Here is an 18,012-nt window from a genome sequence, read left to right on the forward strand (position 1 = left end):
TCTCAAAACACACTCCGAACACTCCTCACTGAGACAACACACACTGTCACTCAGAACACACTGAGAATAAAAACCCTAACATCAAACACCAACACAGAAAATACTAACTTTTCATCTTTACAGTTTGAATAATTTAAGCGACTTTACCCAAACAATATTTTCTTCAAGAAAAGCATGAAATCATTTTCTTTTCTTTTTATTTTATACCAGTAAAAAAGGTCCACAAGAATGAATGAAAATCCTCAGTTTGCTTACCTACACTATGTTACTGTAATAGATATACATTTTTATTTTGAATGTAGTAATTTACGTAATTACTGGAGATGTTACAAACTAAAGGTACGTAATTGTTCAGAAGTTTTACAAGCTTTTTAGCAACGCATTGGATGTCTTCTCTTGCCATGAACCTGCATCATCTATACGGTAAATACAAATGACTGGGGTGTTCCCATTGCTTACATCTCTATTACTTTGCAAGTGCGCAGTTTTACTACAGTAAAGGAAGAGTTTTTCACATTTTCTTACTGTAGCTGTGTATGTAACCTCAGACATCTTACCTGGACATATTGGTATCTTTGCTCTTTTACCTGTTCACTGTTTCTCTCAAACGGTACAATGTGTAACTATTTCATTCTTATTTGGTGTTTCTTTATCTCCAAAAAAAATTTTGGAAATGGAAAAAGCTATGGAAAGCAGCTCCGAAAGATTTTTTGGGAAATCTTGGAAATATATATATATATATATATATATATATATATATATATATATATATATATATATATATATATATATATACAGTATGTGTTCATTAACAAGTCTAAAACAAGACACCTACTTAGGCTTTCAGCTAAAATTGCAAACAGCAGTGTTTGAAATGCACCAGACTGAAATCCATTCTGTTTTGAATGTGTTTTGACAGTTTTGACAGGAGTGTGTTAGCATTTAAACAAAGTGCTGTAAATCTACAGTGTTGTGCAGGTGGTGGATAAAGTCATGGGATAAGAGTGTCGAGTTTTGAAAACTGTGTTCAAGCAATGAAAAACGACCTAGAGTTTGGTTCACATGAACTGCTGCTGTGCAGACTGTAGTTATAGAGTTTTGCACTTGTGTCTCCAGTTGTGCCCACTGTCATTTAGCAATCTAAAAAAAAATTATTAAATGGTGTATTAGTCTTTTTTTCCCTTTATTCAACTACATTATGTTTTCTCTGAAGGTTGAAATCGTTCAAAAACTCTCACTCACACTCTGTTTTATGTCCGGTCTAACTGCTGCCACTGCAGCTTCAGTACTTCTGAAAGCACTTAATACATTTTCACTTCTATTAACTCCATTCGTTTTTGCCCCAAATACTGGAAAGTTGTAGCCTAGAAATCTAGACGCACCCTAGTGGCAGCAAATTTATTTTAAGTTGTGTTAATATTTGCCAATCAAAGGTCCCATAGCATGTTCATTTTCAGGTTCATACTTGTATTTGGGGTTTCTAATAGAACATGTTTACTTGCTTTAATGTTCAAAAAATATTTTTTCTCAATCTGTCTGTCGACACTGTGCCTGTGTTTACCATCTGTCTGAAATGCTCCGTTTTAGCGCCTGTCTTTTTAAGCCTCCTTCCCGAAAAAAAGAAAAGCCAAGTCTGCTATGATTGGTCAGCGTTTTTTCCTGGTCTTCCACATCTGCTGTATCTGTAGCGGCACTTTCAATATAGTATAGTGACAGCACAACAGTACAAGTCCTGACAGCTCATTTAAAGGCACAGTTTCTGAATATAGAGCATTTTTTCATGGATTGAGCATTTGGATACTTTCACATTGTATGAAATAGATGTTATGTGATGATAGCATGTATGGAATGCCCTATGACTTCACTGGTGGCACTGTCCTGTATATGTGTCTGTTCTTGTCTTATGTGTGTATTTTGTTATTATCATATGAGTTGTGTTATGAAATGATAGTGTACATTTAGTTTCTGTCTTATCATTTCTTATTTTGTATTGTTTATGATGTACTGTTATGTGCGTATTTAGTATTGCATTGTCACATTATCAATAGAGTTGTAAGGACCTCAGGAAGACTAGTAATGCAGAAATTAATGAGGATCCTAAATAAACAAACAAATCTCACTCTTTACAATATGGGATCTTTAAAGTAAAAACGAGAAAAATATTATTGTCAACCTACAATATCAAATTGAATGTCAAACAAAAAAATCTGCAGATTTCGCTCCAGCACACTCATGTTAAAGCCCTGCTTTAATACTGAACATGTTCCAATATAAACACAGTATTCTTTAGCAGTTGTATACAGTATATAATGTAATGTTTTACATGTAGCTACTATGTATAAGTGCTAGTAGGCCTGTATTATATGTAGTGTTGTGAGGCTACTCCACACTCAAGGGCCACCAATAGCAGCAACAGATGAATGAATATAATAAACAAAAACAAACGTATGCTTTTTATTATTGCCAGTGACTTATCTGTTGAGGTTTAAAAAAATATATATGTTAAGGAATTTCTCATTGTCAACTCTGAATACTCTGAAAAACTATTTCCGGTTTGCACAGATGAGCACATGAGTGTTGATTGTGGTTATATAATGTGATGATTCTAGCCTCAGGATAAACCTTTTGACATGTTGGCTGTGCCTGTGGATCTTCTGTGATTGCATAAATAATTAATGTTTTAATCTGTAAAAAAAAAAATTTAATCAGATTTTTTTATATTTCGTCTTCTATTTGATATTGTGCAGAAATAAACAAATCACAGTAACTGCAGATGTTTATGTGCTGCTTCATGTAGTCACAAAAACAAAAGTTTGTATTACTTTTACATTGTACAGTACATGCTTTTTTATCCTTAGGAGTGAACAAACTGGTTGAAAATTCTTTGATATCAGGCCAGGGTATAACTTGTAGGTTTTATATCTAATTAATATGTACAGATTTTTGTAAAACGAGAAAAATACACTAACATCTTGTTGATGGAAATCTAAAGCAACATAAAAATGTATGTGGAATGTATGTGGTTATTATTTCTGAAATCTTACAAGGCCCAATGAGACACTTGTACGTGCCTTCACCCAGATGTAATACTGCTCTCTTAAACACCTAACTTAATGCATACCCTCTCCCAGTTATGAAAAGTTCATGTTCAAAGATCATCACTCTGAGTGATTTAACGCTGGCCTTGAAACAAGATAGATAATGCTCATGAATCTAAGAAGTAGTTTAGTAGATTTTTAAATCAAGTCAAGTCAAGTCAACTTTATTGTCAATTCTGCAATATGTGCCAGACATACAGAGCAACTGAAAATGTCTCTCCGACCCACGGTGCAATAAGGATATAAAGTATGATATAAAAGATAAGAAATATATACAAATAGAGATAAAAAGTAATATATAAATAAAATGTAATTATTATTAATATGTACAAATAAGATAAAGAAAGATAAGTAATATATACAATTAAAAAAGATAAGTAATGTGTACAATACAGTAATACATTTTAAATAGTTCAAATGCAACCAAACATACCAAACAGTACAGAAAACTAAAGATATTGAAATGTGCAATATACAAGGAGGAGTTCCTGAGTGTCTTCTTTTATAAAGAAACATGTTTAAACGTGATGGTTGTGAACAGAAAATAAAAAATAGTTGTATTCCCCCATGTTTTAATGAGCTATAGAGTATGTTCATGCACTGGCCTGTAATATCAAGTCTTTACCACAAGAGGTCCTCCTTATGACGGGAAAGAAAGGTGACAAACTATTTAAATACAGAAGACAACACTTTCTATGTGAATTTATTAAACTCAATGTAACTCGTATATATTTGTCAAAGAGAATAAACAAATCCAACGTTTTCCGCCTAGAAGCGGTGTCGCTTTTGCAGACTGGATAGCAGCTGAAATTGTTGCCTGGAACTTCTCACAGCTGAATGATGATCACTGCCCAAATGTACTTTGTAATCTGTTTGGATCAAACAAGATTAATGGACGAAACAATGCAATTAGTTTGCAATGTTATGAAATGCTTCCAGCTCACAGCCCTGAAAATATGGGCTCAATAATGTTCAATAAAGGGCCGTTTCCCTTCCACTTCTTTCAATTTCTGTGTATATTGTTTCAGATTACAAATTGGTGACCTAAGAATTTCTAATTAGATTGATTCATTTAATATTAATAATATGAATTAGCAGCACGTTCGTACGGTCGTGTTGTTTTCAGTGAACTGCTCCTATCCTGAAGCACACAACTCCACATTTGGTCATCGTGTCCCCGCCCAGCTCCAACAGGCTCTCGCTGCTGTCTCTCCGCCCAGTGCGTGAGTCTGGAAGATAACAGTGGAAACTGGGTAGGGTCTGCCTGCACATGAAAGCAGCGTCGGTGCGTGCACACAGCGCATTTCTCTTTTACGAGATGACGCGCCGCTGTGAGCCTTTAACTTTGACTTGGTGTGGCATTTCTCTGCCTTCCGTAGGCGTCGCTGCCCGGACGCCGGCGGTGTTGTTCAACTTTGGGAAGTGTGTCGGTTTGTTGTGAGAGCTGAGAAGGAATGCGCGGTTTCTGTTGAGTTTTCCTTTCGAGTCCCCCCCACCCACCCACCCCCTCTTAGAACAGTGACTTCGACCAACCTGCGGTTAACTGGTGTTTGATCTGAGCGTGCCATCGACAGTAAACATGCAGCATGATGTGTAGTTGCACCTCTGTCGCTGACAGACCGTTGTTTGCCTGTGTTGAAACGGAGGAGGGTTGCACGTCGTGCCTGTGCAGAGGCTCCATGGGTAACCGCCGTGCGTAACGCTGGCTCTCCATGGAGGACTGCTGGAGAAGCCGCTCATCTCAACTCACACTTTAAGACAGCGAGTGACCCTTAAAACATGATGAGTCAAGACCAAGACGGGATATCCTTACCGGTGCCTTGCTTCGGCGTCTGCCCCAGCAGAGAGAGCCTCGACGACAGTAGCAGCGGCGGTGGAGGTGGAAGTGGAGGTGGCGGCGTCTTCGGTATCCCCGCAGCCGGGACTTTCTGGCAGGACTCGGTGGTCGTCGGTGGGGGGCACAGCCCGACCCCAGGGAGCAATCCGATGGACGGCGGGGGCTTGCTCTCCACCGGGAAGTCGTGCAAAAGCAGGCCGGTGACGGTGGCCTATGTGGTGAACGGAGAGGCGAGCCAGCAGAATAACGCAGAGAGCATGGCCCTGCAGTGTCTGAAGGACGCCTGCGATACGGTGGGCAGCAAGCTGGAGACGGTGAACTTTGGTAAACTGGACTTTGGGGAGACCACGGTGCTGGACAGCTTCTACAATGCAGGTGAGTCCAAAGCCAAATCTATGCCACAAAAAAAAACTGCTAACTAACTCATTCTCAGTGTGGTGAACGTTGACCCTAAATGCTGCCTGCTGGGATTTTAGAATCCATCCTCTAAATGCATTTAAGAGGAATTAACTTAATCTTTGCTCTTCCTGGTAATGGTTGAACTACTGATCAATAGTCCCAAGTGTGAGTCAGTCCCCCCTAATGTGCCATAACGTCATGATGGCATGTCACATTAATGCTTACCTCTCTTCCAAACTAGTATCAGTGGTCAAAGGTCACACCTTCGCTGGATTACCTCTTTCTTGGAAACGGTTTGCCTGCAGGACAGGTTGCTGTGAGCTCTTTAAACACAACACACAGCTGTGCATGTCAGGGCTTGAGGCTGCAGCCTTCATGTCACAGTTACTTCTACACTGCAGGCTACAGAACAAAGCTGGAACTCATTGGGCAAAAGAGCATCACTGGGGTTGTTTAATTTGCTCCACAAATGTGGGGGTTATTGTTAATATTTTCCCCCCCATGCATAGTTTCCCTCTTCCATTGTGCGCCTCCAGTGCCGGGGTGTCATGGTTTGCGCCATGAGGCTGGAATTTCCATTGGAATCTTCGAGCAGAGAAACAAACTTGAACCATCTGACTGAAGGCACTTTCCCCCCTTTTTAATCATATTGTATGTGTGTAATCTACTACTGGAAATGTTCAGCGCTGAAAAAAAACTCATTGGAAAGAAAGCAGACCTTTTTAGGGATTGTGGTCAAATAAAAAGCAGCTGGGCTGTCCAGCGTGTTGAGGAGCCAGGAGGAGCAGCCAGTGTTTGCATTTCACTCACATATTTGAGATCTGTATTTGTTCAGAAGTTATTGTAGAAATAAAACTGAATAGCCCAGATTCCTTAGATCCACAAAGCCTTTTAAAGAAGAATATCTTTGCTAAATACCAGAATATGAGTGTCAAACTTTGATGGGCTCATTGTGTATACTGTAACTCTGGGTAGCAACTTAAGTAGCCTAAATACAAGAAGAAACTATTAGAATAGTGGTTAAAAACTGAAAAAAAGATTTACACGAGAAGACTTTTAGCTAAAGGCTAAACATAAATAAAAATATAAATCATTTTGGTCAAATTTCTAGGCATTAAAATAAGGACAGCTGTAGATAATAATAAAGTATGCTTCACAAAGTGCAGCATGTACAAAATATAGAACATAGTGGCAGAAATCATTTAGAATTTTGCGAGAAATGGACCAGGAAGCTAGGAAGTGTGATTTGGTTTCATCTTCTCAATATAAATATTTCCTTCATGATAAGAGTGTACCAGTGAAACCAGACAGTTGTATAGTTTCTGTTCAACACAAGACCAGCTTGTTGCTTGTCATAACATCATGGTAAAAGTTGTACAAACACATCGAGTTCTTTTTTTTTTTTTTTGGTTGTCTTCCTATGACCTACTGTGGAATTTTCTCATAAATTCACATGGGAGGGCAGAGGCATTTTCCCAGAAACACTCTGTTCTATCTCTCCAAACACACATGGCTTCATCCTCTTCCTGCACGACTGTGTACCAGAGATGCAGGCCAGACAACAAAAAACCTTTTAAACAATGAGCTCAGAGCCAGCCTGAAAGTCTGTGGGTCCCTGTTAATTTGGAAAGATGATTTTCCAGATTCTAGTACAAGCTGTTCCTAACTGTCCTGAAATGTCCTCCTTACATGATACTGTGGACACAAAGGACATTAGGCTAAGAGATGGCAAAGGCTGATTGTCAAGCCTCCGGGCCACTATACACCTGACGTATTCGGAAAAAAATGTAAACTTTTGAAACAATAATGACTAACCATATCTTATCATTCACGGTTTTGTTCCTTACAGCCTAACAAGGGTTTTTCCTGGCTCAGATTAGTCCTTTGGGGGGTGACTACACATGACCGTAAGTATGATTGGTCCACATACAGTACAGGCAATGAGTCTGTGTTACCTTATTTGAGAGAAAGATCTATGAGATCTATCCACTTTTATGCAGAAATCTATGCATTTACCTGTTATTTCTGACAATTTGATCAACTGTGTATTATGCTTGAGTAAATAAAACCCCAATTAACAAAACTGGTTAAGCAAATAATATTAATATTAGATATATAGATAGATATATCGCCAGGAGAGTCCGATACAGCCTGACTCTGGAGATAAAACTGAGATTAGCGCTCATATTCAAGTTTATGTTCTGCTTGTTTAGAGGTTGTTTGGTAAATTGCTCTTAAACGCATCAAGAGAGGATTTGAATTGCTGTGTTTATTCTCAATTCGTATCATTTTGGTACTAGTGATTTTTCTTTGGGGCTAACTAAAACGTCTTTGGGGGTCGCCAAAAATTCCTTTTATGCATGAAATACCCTGCTAACTAATAATCACAGATTCTGCTCTCGGAGTCAGACATCAGATCTGAAGTCATTGATGAGGTGAAGTGTGAACATGTTGCTCAGTTGGTCTTACTCACAGCGTGATCACTCATTTACAGTGATGTTGTGTGAGGAATAAAGTGGATGAATGCATACTCTGGTTTCGATCAGTAAAGAAAAGGAAAGTGTACATTTGGTTAACAGTAGGGCTGCAGCTAACGATTATTGTCATCATCAATGGATGCGTTTGTTTTCTCTTGGTCTATATGTTGTCACAAGAAACTATCAAATGTCCATCACAATTTCCCAGCACCCAGCATGAGGTCTTCTAATGTCTTTGTTTTGTCCGAACAGTCCAAAACACAAACATATTTAATTATTAACATGATATAAAACAACGGAAAGCAGGAAATTCTCACAAATTGGTGAATCTTTGGAATTTATGCTTTCCTAATGACTTAATTGGCAATTTAGTTTTATTAGTAATTGTTTCAGCACTACTTGACATTGTTAAGGCCTCTATACACTGCTATAACAGTGACCTTGCAGGTTAATTTCACCACGCGCTATGTATGTATGTATAATGCAATCTTAGTTGCTAATCTCTAAATTAGGCAACAACAAAGCTGTCTGTATATCTGTCAACTTTTATCCACCCAAAATTGCAGTTGAAGGGCACACTTTACCTCCGCAGTATGGCTTAACCCAATCTTTTGTTTTCCTAATGCGTAAACTATATTAAGGTGCATTTTCTGTCCATGTTATCCCTGCCTTCTGTAGCACTTAATGCGTGTTGTATAGTTGCAGCAACAGGGTCTAATGGTGATAATCAATGAAGCAATCACTCTTAAACCACCTACTCATAATTCATTATTGCTGCAGCGAGTTGTTGCTTCCAGTGGTCTCAAAGGTCCCAGGTCACACAAAATAATAAGCCTCAGCTGATATTGCCCTTTGTTGACTTTGACCACACACATTCACCGAGTGAGCAAAGTGCAAGGTGCTTTAGTGTGATTTTTTTTTTTTTTTTTTATAAATGCAACAGGCTGCTTCTGTTGAACTGGCCTGGTGTCAGTGTGAACTGCAGTGGGAGAATGAGTCTGTATTTGCTGGATTCCGGATTTCTAAATCCTCGTCAACTCCCATTTTGTCAAGCAATTCAAAGGTCTTGTGAGTGACCGGAGGTACAGCCAAGCCAATCAGTAGCCTTTGTAGGTGGGAGTAATAGTGGTGATGTATTATAATGGCGTTCATACTAATAGGGTAACAAATGGTGACGTAGTCACAGCTAGCTGAGGCTATTGGAAATTGACTTGCATGCTACATATATTATAACAAATCTGAAATCAGAACCACACTGTGTACTGAAGGCATTTGTTCAGAGGTACAATCCATATTACAGTTTTTCACGATCGCTATGACACTTTTTTCAATACTTTTAACAACTTTCCTAAACTCTTAACGCACCAACACACGATTGGCAAAACAGTTAATTTCATGCTCAAAATCACACTTTGTAAACTAAACTCCAACACTGATTTTCAAAATACAATAATTCACTTACACAATACACTATGTCTACCAAAACAATGCAATCATGTCTCAAAATCAAATAATTCTTCCAAAACACTAACACATGTTCTCTCCCAACAGGAATATTTAGTCAATCACTGCACAATGACATAAAAAACACTAACATCAGATGGAATTACAGAAACTGCATCATTTTAAATGTGTCAGTCAGGTCTGCCCTTATACAACAGAGTGTGTTTCCTAGAAAGGAATCAGCTGGGATTGATCTACGTATTTGCATAACTTCAATCAGCTGTTTCCAATAAATGTATGTATAAAATGCAGGGGATATATTTGTGTTTCAATTTACAATTTGAACAGCTGTTCACTTTGACTTTGACTTCAAGTTAGGTTTAGAACATGATGTTATCTGTTCTGACATACAGTGTGAAAGCATTTGGAAATTTGGCAGTAAAGATCCATTGTTTTGGTTTTGGTGGAGCTTGTGTGTAAAAGAAATTTAAGCACTTTAAATGTGTGTTAGCTGTATGCATTTTGTGTCAAAGCAACAAGAAATGTGTTAATTGTATAGCCTACACAGACGGATGTTGTGCTTACTGTGTTAAGAGTTTAGGAAAGTTGTTAAAAGTATTGAAAAAAGTGTCATAGCGATCGTGAAAAACTGTTATGAAGTGTTAGTTAAGTGGGCTTGCTCAATATGTTTCAATTACTTTGATGTGTTGCATTTTTTTTGACAACATGATGACAAAATGACATTTTATATACGGATGCATGTTGACATCCTGATGCTGATAGAAACACATCTAGCCAGAGCAATAACAAATCACTTCTGAATCTCCTGAAATATGACAAATAAATGATGAGATGGTTGCTAATGCTCTGGGAGTCTTCATGTAACGTATTTAAATTATTTCAAACCATCACATGTCATTTGTGTGGCAGGGAATCTCTACAGTGTCTGGATACCCAGTTACAATGTTAAAATAAAGCCGTTAATATTCATCAGGGATCAATTGTACGGACTTGTGCTTTTCAAAAAAAAAAATGCAACTTGCTGGTTCAAAGTTAGGACTAACAAGTTAAGAAATGGATTGTATAGCCTATTAACATTTTTATCATGCATCAAGACGTTTTTTTTTTTTTTTTTTTTTTTTTTTTTTTTTTTTTTTTAAACTTTTATAAGTGTTTATAATATGTCGCATCACAAAAAAATTAAATTGTCGTTCATTTATCATGGTAAAATGTGCAATTAATCGTGATTTTGATTTTAGGTCATATCGTGCAGCTCTAGTGTTAGGTCATATCTGTGGCATTCAGTGGTTTTATCTCTCCAGTTGATCATTACGCTGCATTGCTGTGTAATTTACAGAGAGCACAATGGGTTTTTCAACAAGTGCTGAGCACTTTGAAAGCAGCGTCGCCCCAGTCTGAGTGTTTGCTTACCTACTTGTTTTTGTGCTCAACTCCACCGCTCACCCCTCTGCCAGCAACTCACAAATTGTTATTCAGGCTGTCCACTTGTGCTTTTACTTTGTTGTATTGAGAAGGCTGAGAGAAGCCCATTGTTGAGCTCTGAGGTGAAGCGGTCAATACAAGAGTTCTGAAAAGCAACAACAACATCTCTAAATGCAAAGTCAACACATTTTCTCACATGTACGGTATCTCTGTATTGTCTGCAGTGGCCCCTTAACTGTTCAGTTCATCATTATAGATGTAGATTTTGACAGGTTTGAAGCAAAATTCATCTGCATGTCTTCACAAAATAAGCAGTGCTATTTACAGGGCTAGTTGGTGAACTACTGTAACAGGCAAGCTAATGGCAAACAAGATAGCGAACTGGGAATATGCTAACACTAGTTAGTCGAAATAGCTTTTCCAAATGTACATTCATTTTATTCGATTAGGATTATTGAAGAGGGTGGGGGGGACTCTCAGTGGACGCTAGCTTGCTAACTGACGCTTGTTAGCTTAGTCGCTAACGGGAAGAGAAGTTCACAAAGTTTTGTGAACAAAACCTATTTATAACAGCTACTCCTGTCTCATAACTAACTGCAAAAGTGGATAGAGCAAAACGGCAAAACAAGCTACAACAGCTTCCTCCATTTTGGACTGTATAGTGGACAAATCTAGGCGACTTTGGTTCACTGAACATATTTCAATGACAATAAACTGTTTATTGTGGACAAATGCCTCTGCCAAGAAACATACACAGACATATGTTTCAAATTATTCATAAATAATCTATTGCAATCTATTAGGCCTACATGTAGGTGTACCTATAATTAAATAAACACACGGTAGCGGAGTTTATGCAGTGTCTTTTATTTTACTCGTGTTCGTCGGAACGAGGCAACAGCTGAGGGAGAGCGCGTGTCCTCCGCCCCCCCGTGCTGGACCCTGTCTCCTGACAGCAGAGGGGCTGGAAAAACAAGCCAAAATAACTTGGTCAATGGCAGAAATAAATCATTCACTTAAAAGAGAAACAAAAACCTGAAGAATAAATAAAAAGGTTGTGCATCGTCATGTTTCCTGTATTGAATATCATTGCCAAACATAACACTATAGGCTACCTTTTAAAAGTGAGGAATAATATCCTGTCTCCTTCATATAGCCCTCAGTTGGTGGCTGTTCTGGACACTGCTCTCTGGGCATCGGGTCATCTGGCTCCATCGCTACATTTATGGCACTGTGTCTTCCTGTGCGATGTTGTGCAGAACCCCACAGGCTAAAACAATGTTGCAGACCGGCGCATAGAGGTCTTCTAAAAGAGCCAGATCTGCCATTGCTGATATGTGATCAACTGATGATTTCTCCTTCTCCTGTTAAACTGATTATATGCTGCACCGCAAGTCCACACTGACTCGAAAAGTTGCGTACACGAGTTCAGACCAGACGTGAGATTTGATCGCAGCCTACGCTCCCGTCCAAATTGATAAATGCCGAGCTTTGCGTAGGAATCGGCGTACGCCCGTCGTACGCCTGTTTTAGGTCGTACGCACGTTTCATAAATGAGGGCCAACATGTTCTTGGTTAATCGACAGAAATTCAAGTGTCAAAGTTCAACTTGATGAGAGAAGTTCTCAAGGATTTACTTCGCCCACTCTAGAAAATTCACAGAACACGCCAATTGACATTAATTTATTTGGCTTCCCGATTTCGTTGTTTTGAAATGCTGGTGTGGAGAAAGCATGGAGCTTGTTAATTTAAGTAATGCAACCTGCTTTAAGCATGCATTTACTTACATTTTGTGACTTTACCAGAAGAGGCTACTTTTCTAACAGTTTCAACATTTTAGATTTGTTGTTCTTTGATGTTTTCTAAAGTATCTTTGACAACGTCGCTTTAGTTTAAAATATTCTGACAAGTGAAAGACCTAAAATTTAATCGAGGTCACGGATGTAATACTTGCAGAGCAGGTGAGGTCCTACTATGTTCAGTGTCAACACTGCTGGGAGGCAGCTGACAGCTTCTTGTTGAGAGCGTCTCGTGATTCACCAGCATAAGACTGTACACTCCGCTTCCCGACTGGGAGGCCGCGCTGCTCCGAAATCCCATCATTGTTTATCCTCCCTCCTGTTTACTCTGTATGCTTGGCTGCTCTTCAGAGGTTAGAGTAGCACAAGGTCAGAGGGATTTAGCCCACAGGCCACTCGCATGGCGTCTGGGGAAATGGGACTTCACCTCTGAGTGAGAGGTAGACTGTGGGCACAATGTTGGTGAGGCAAAGTTGTTTTCATGCTGATATTTCTCAACAGGAAGCATAGTGTTCTGTAGTCAACATTCGAAAGCTGTTCGAACAGTTTGTTCTTCCTCATTCATTAGTCTCGTGAAATCCACATTACAATTGAAGCATGCCAGTGATAAAACACTTAGGCTCACTGTCCTATCACATCAGTTTTTTTTTGCTTTGACATCTTTGCTTGCGCTGCAGACCAATGACAGTAATCCCCAACACCCCTACTGTATATGCAGTATTTCCACATTAAAAACAGTCTGTTAAGAGGGTGTTCTTCATACACGCTGAACATGTAAGTGCAGTATGCTGTCCGATAAACGCCAGGGTAAAAGGCGTCTTAAGCACTCCTCAGAAAAATGACAGGAGGTGGAGAGGCGGTGTATTAAAGCTTCCCTTTCAGGTCTTTATCAGGGGTTCATTTAAGGTGAAAGGCGGCAGGAGCAGGTAAGCAGCATTTTTAGAACGCAGTGGAGGGTCAGAGAGTGGCTTGTATATCAGTATCATGATAATGTACCAAAGATCAGTGGGATTACTCCTGTTGTGTGGGCACTCCGCTGGGCAAAGTATATCTGGAGCAGTAACGTACAGTGATATGTACAAGATAAGAACCTTTTAGGCACAATTCATTTGATTTAAAGGGGAAAAGTTTAAATAATAGAGCTGAAAAACTGTTACTGGATTGTAGTTTTTTCCACATACATACATACATACATACATACAGTATAAACCACATCCCTGAATGCAACAAGTTCTCAGTTGAATTATTTACATGCACTCTACAGTATCTAATAATAAGATTGTAACCAGGTTCAATTTAACACAGGTGGTGTTATCAATAAGTACAGTACTTTACGCTACTCTTCTCACATACGCAGCTTTAGGCTGGTTTGGTTCAGTGTTTGGATTCTGCACTTGCACCGTAAAGGTCACAAAGTAAAGCCGTTGTAAAAGTGTGTGGGTGGTTGTGGGAAGGAGAAAATTATTTTTAGGCAGCGACCGAATGAGTGTTTAGAACTTTACTATAAAAACTACAAGTTAAAGGGCGTTTGTTAAGGGGCTCTGTAAGTTTATAAACCAGCAGAGATCACTTTCACTTACTCTGCTGTAGGCTGCCAACACATTAACCCAACTTTTGAACAAATTGGGGAAACTCTGGTTATTTTATGGAGTTACAGCAATATTTTTTTTTTTTTTTTTTTTTTTTTATAACAGTTCATACTGACAGAAAATACCATGCATACATATTCAAAGTAATTAAACTTAAATTGTTTCATGGTACGTACATTGTTTATGTACATAACTTTGCCTAGTGTGCAAATAATATACAAATGCCTTAAAATGGCATTTATGCACAAGCAGATACAGACGTACACAAGGCCGAAGCCATACACATATGCATCTACATACATCTAACTGTTTTCTAACTATATCCCACCCCCTCATTTCCCTGCCTGGTGAGTGATCCACAGCTAGTATTGCATAGCATGTTAATTAGCACTAAACACAAAGTGCAGCTACGGTTGATGGGAATGCTATTAGTTTTGCAGGAATTATTACATCAAAAAGAATTGGACAATGATGACGCTAGACAAAAAGTTAAAAGAACACAACAGTCATAAGGTTTCATTGTCTGGGAACATAAATCTATTGGTACAAAATTTGATACCAATCCATGTAGATCTAGATCTTGAGATATTTCACTGGATAAGTCAAAATGTTGACGTGCTGGTATTTCAGTCTCGACCAAAGTGGAGGACGGACCGACAGACAGACCTGTCAACATTGTCATCCCTAGAACCGTGATAAAACTCTTGAGAGTAATGGTCAAATAAGCACAGCAGCTGATAAATCCTGTCATGTGAATTAATTGAGTTAAGGTTGAAATACTTTTAACTCTGCATCAATGCAAATTCCTCTTCTTTCAGCAAAATCTGTAACTCAAGGAGGCAAGTTAGGGCAACAGCAGTTTCTCCCAGCGTGTTTGTCAGATGTGGATGAATTCACATTCTGTTCTCAGCTCCCCCTTGGGGCCATGGCACTGCAGTTTGTAAGATCTCACAGTGTGTAAAAAGGCAACAAAGTGGAGCAGAGGTATTAAAAAAAAGGAGAAAGGTACAACTGGAAGGTTGTTCTCATTTCCTGCATCATGGTTTTTTCAGGGTCGTTTCTTTAAAGCCCACTTGTGCCTAAAAATAAATGGAGCATTAATCTCTCTGCTGGGCAGGGCATCGAAACTACAGAATAACTATTGTCTAGCATTTCCCATATTATTCTCTGGGGGTAGAGATTTATTTGTAGACCAAAATGCTCAGTTGAAAGACTTGTATGGTGCTTTTCTTCCATTCCCAGAGATGTATTTGGGGAGAATGCCTCCACTGTCTGTTTATACTTTGTGTGGCATGTTGGCTTCACATGTAGCTGAACCTGACTTGGAATTCATTATAGATGTTTGACCACTTCTAGAGACAATTTTCATTTTCACTTGTCAGTCAGTGACACGTGCCTCAAGATAGTTTTGCTCCAGTCCTGAATGCATTTTTTTGCTGCATGTTTCTCTTTATTGTAAGCGTTGTGAAGAAGCAAATTTAAAAAAAGAAAAACAGCAACTGTAAAAATGTCATTCAGCATGAGTAATGGAGTCTCCCTTAGGGACAAACATGCACCACCTTGTTTAACCTGAAACTGTTACGCAGCTAATTTCTGTAATTTTGACATTTCCAGAACTTTATGTTTATGTGTGTTTTTTTTTTTTTTAAGTTTGCAAATATCTGATAATCTGGTTCGACTTCGACCTGCGACCCTTTCCAGCTCTCCTGTCAAATAAAGGCCTAATAATATCTCCCACCCCCCCCCAAAAAAAATAGGGTATATAATTCGGGTTGGGCATTGTTTGGATTTTAACGATTCTGATTCCAATTCCGATTCTTCCTTTCGATTCCGGTTCTTATCGATTCTCGATTCCGAATCTTTGAGTGGTGGAGTTGAAACGGGTCACATCATGCTTATTTCAAAAATAAGAGGAAAGTTTGATTTTGATTCAAAGGTGGGTTGCAGTTTGACGGGGCTTTTTCAACGTAAAATAAAGCCACACTAGAGCGGTGCTTACTGTGCTCCAAGGCTGCAACACAACAAGCACCTGGCCGCTACAGAAACCCAAACTTGCGCATGTTAAATTGGGAAGTGATGATCGGATTGGAAACCAAATCCTCCAAACGATTCCAATAAAGAAACAATTCCGATGGAATCGTAATTTTTTAAACGATTCCGATTAGGAATCGGTTCTCGATGCCCAACCCTATATATAATATACAGTATATATTGTATGTGGCGTTTTTCTTTTGCAGGGTGCAAATGTTACACCTAAACAAGTTCCTTCGCGAAACCAATTTCCAGATTCGCTGCCGCTGCGCCCGGAGCTTAGCGCCGCCCAAGACTAATATGATTGGTTTAAAGAAATGAAAACAACCCAAGCTGTGTTTTTGTGTACGTGTTGAAGGGCCATACCTTACTCTGCAGCGCTTTGGAGATAGGTCTGGCATGCAAAACTACTGTGGCAGTAACCGGCCAAGAAACCTGGCAATATACCAGCAAAAGTTCCGTTTCTGGAAATTTGGAAGAGAATTTGCTTTTTCTGATTACTTTTTTAAGGGGAGGAAAAAAGTTCTCCTTTCCAGTGGAGCTTGGAATACAGTAATTCCACTGTCTTTTGCTGTCCTCGGTGTGGGCCACGCTCTTGGGAAGTCCTCCATCTGCACTCTGCTCCAGTAACACAAGCCTCATTCCCTCCTTCTCTGTAGGCGATAACCGATAACTCACTCACTCACATCTGATACAGCCGTTTCCTCGCCGAGTCTCCATGGTTCTTATGTTTAATTGATTGTAACAAGTGCTTTATCTACTTACTGTACCTTCATACATCCTCAAAGACAAATGCAATAAAACTGCAAGCCATTAAAGCTGGCCCCTGAGTGACCAGTGTAAACAGTGCTGTTGCAAAGTAATTGCAGTGCTTTAAGCATCGCAGCACAATGACATTTACACAAAAACGTAAGTGTTTTTTCACAGAAATGAAAAGTGTTAAGTGGCACATGCATACACACATGCAAACATTTCATTCTTCCCTTACCCTGCGTGGGAAAACCGATTATATGAAATGTGCTGTGGCCCTGTGTGATTGGAGTATTAAAAATGATCAGCAATGCCATACAAGATGTAAGTATAAATTATTATTATTAATGAAAATAATTCTTAGTCAAAGGACTAGTCACAAAAAAAAAAAAAAAAAAAAGCGACTGTTTACGTTTCTCACAACAGCCCATACTCATTAAAATAGATTTCTTTGTGTCCAAATGTATGCTCTCCGTTTGGCGAGAACAGGAGAGAGAGACTCTGAGTTACTGAAATAATCCATATCCACTTGAACAGTCTCCAGTGACGTTAAGATCCTTCTACGACTACAATATTGAGCAGATCCCCTCACCCCCACCCCCCCTCTTCCAAAAAAAGCGCATGTGTAACTGGTGGAAGCAGTCCGGGGAGCGCGGAGAAGGATCTATTAGAAGGAGCCAATAGACACCAGGACAATTCATGTAGCTCTTAGCTGCTCATCCCCCTTCGCTTCCCTCTCTCCCTCTCTCCTCTCTCCCTCTCTCCTCTCTCCTCCCCCTCAGAGGGGGGAGGAGAGAGGAGGGCCGGGCCTGAAGAACCTGCAGCAGCAGGCCTGTAGCTGCTGGAAGCCAAATAGTGTGCAAGAATATTGAATTATTTCCCTCCTCTGCTTTGAGCAGTAGGCGAGGGAATCAATTTAGTTTTGGTCAACAGTAGCCGTTCCAGCCGTAGGAGGTGTAGCGGGATTATCAGGACAGTGCTGTGCATGTTTTCTTTTTTCAAATTTGTCTTACCTCTCGCTGGTGTAGATAGACTTGGGTTTACTTTGAGGTGATTGCCACAACAGGTGAGGGGAACACATGTGATCAGGTGTTTGAAAGTGTGACTGGGTGATGACTCAAGATACTCTACTGCTACTGGCTTTAC

The 18,012-nt window shown here is 39.3% G+C and overlaps 1 protein-coding gene across 1 annotated transcript in view; it reads left to right on the forward strand.

Moving 5' to 3' along the window:
- Positions 1-4,276: 4,276 nt before the first annotated feature.
- Positions 4,277-18,012, forward strand: part of map3k5 (mitogen-activated protein kinase kinase kinase 5) — a 79,278-nt gene continuing 65,542 nt past the window's right edge. Inside the window, exon 1 of the mRNA XM_028604781.1 lies at positions 4,277-5,310. Within this exon, the coding sequence (XP_028460582.1) occupies positions 4,878-5,310 (433 nt within the window). The 5' untranslated portion in view covers positions 4,277-4,877. The remainder of the gene's footprint in view (positions 5,311-18,012) is intronic.

The sequence above is a fragment of the Perca flavescens genome, chromosome 18 (assembly GCF_004354835.1).
Source record: "Perca flavescens isolate YP-PL-M2 chromosome 18, PFLA_1.0, whole genome shotgun sequence".
Lineage (NCBI taxonomy): Eukaryota > Metazoa > Chordata > Actinopteri > Perciformes > Percidae > Perca > Perca flavescens.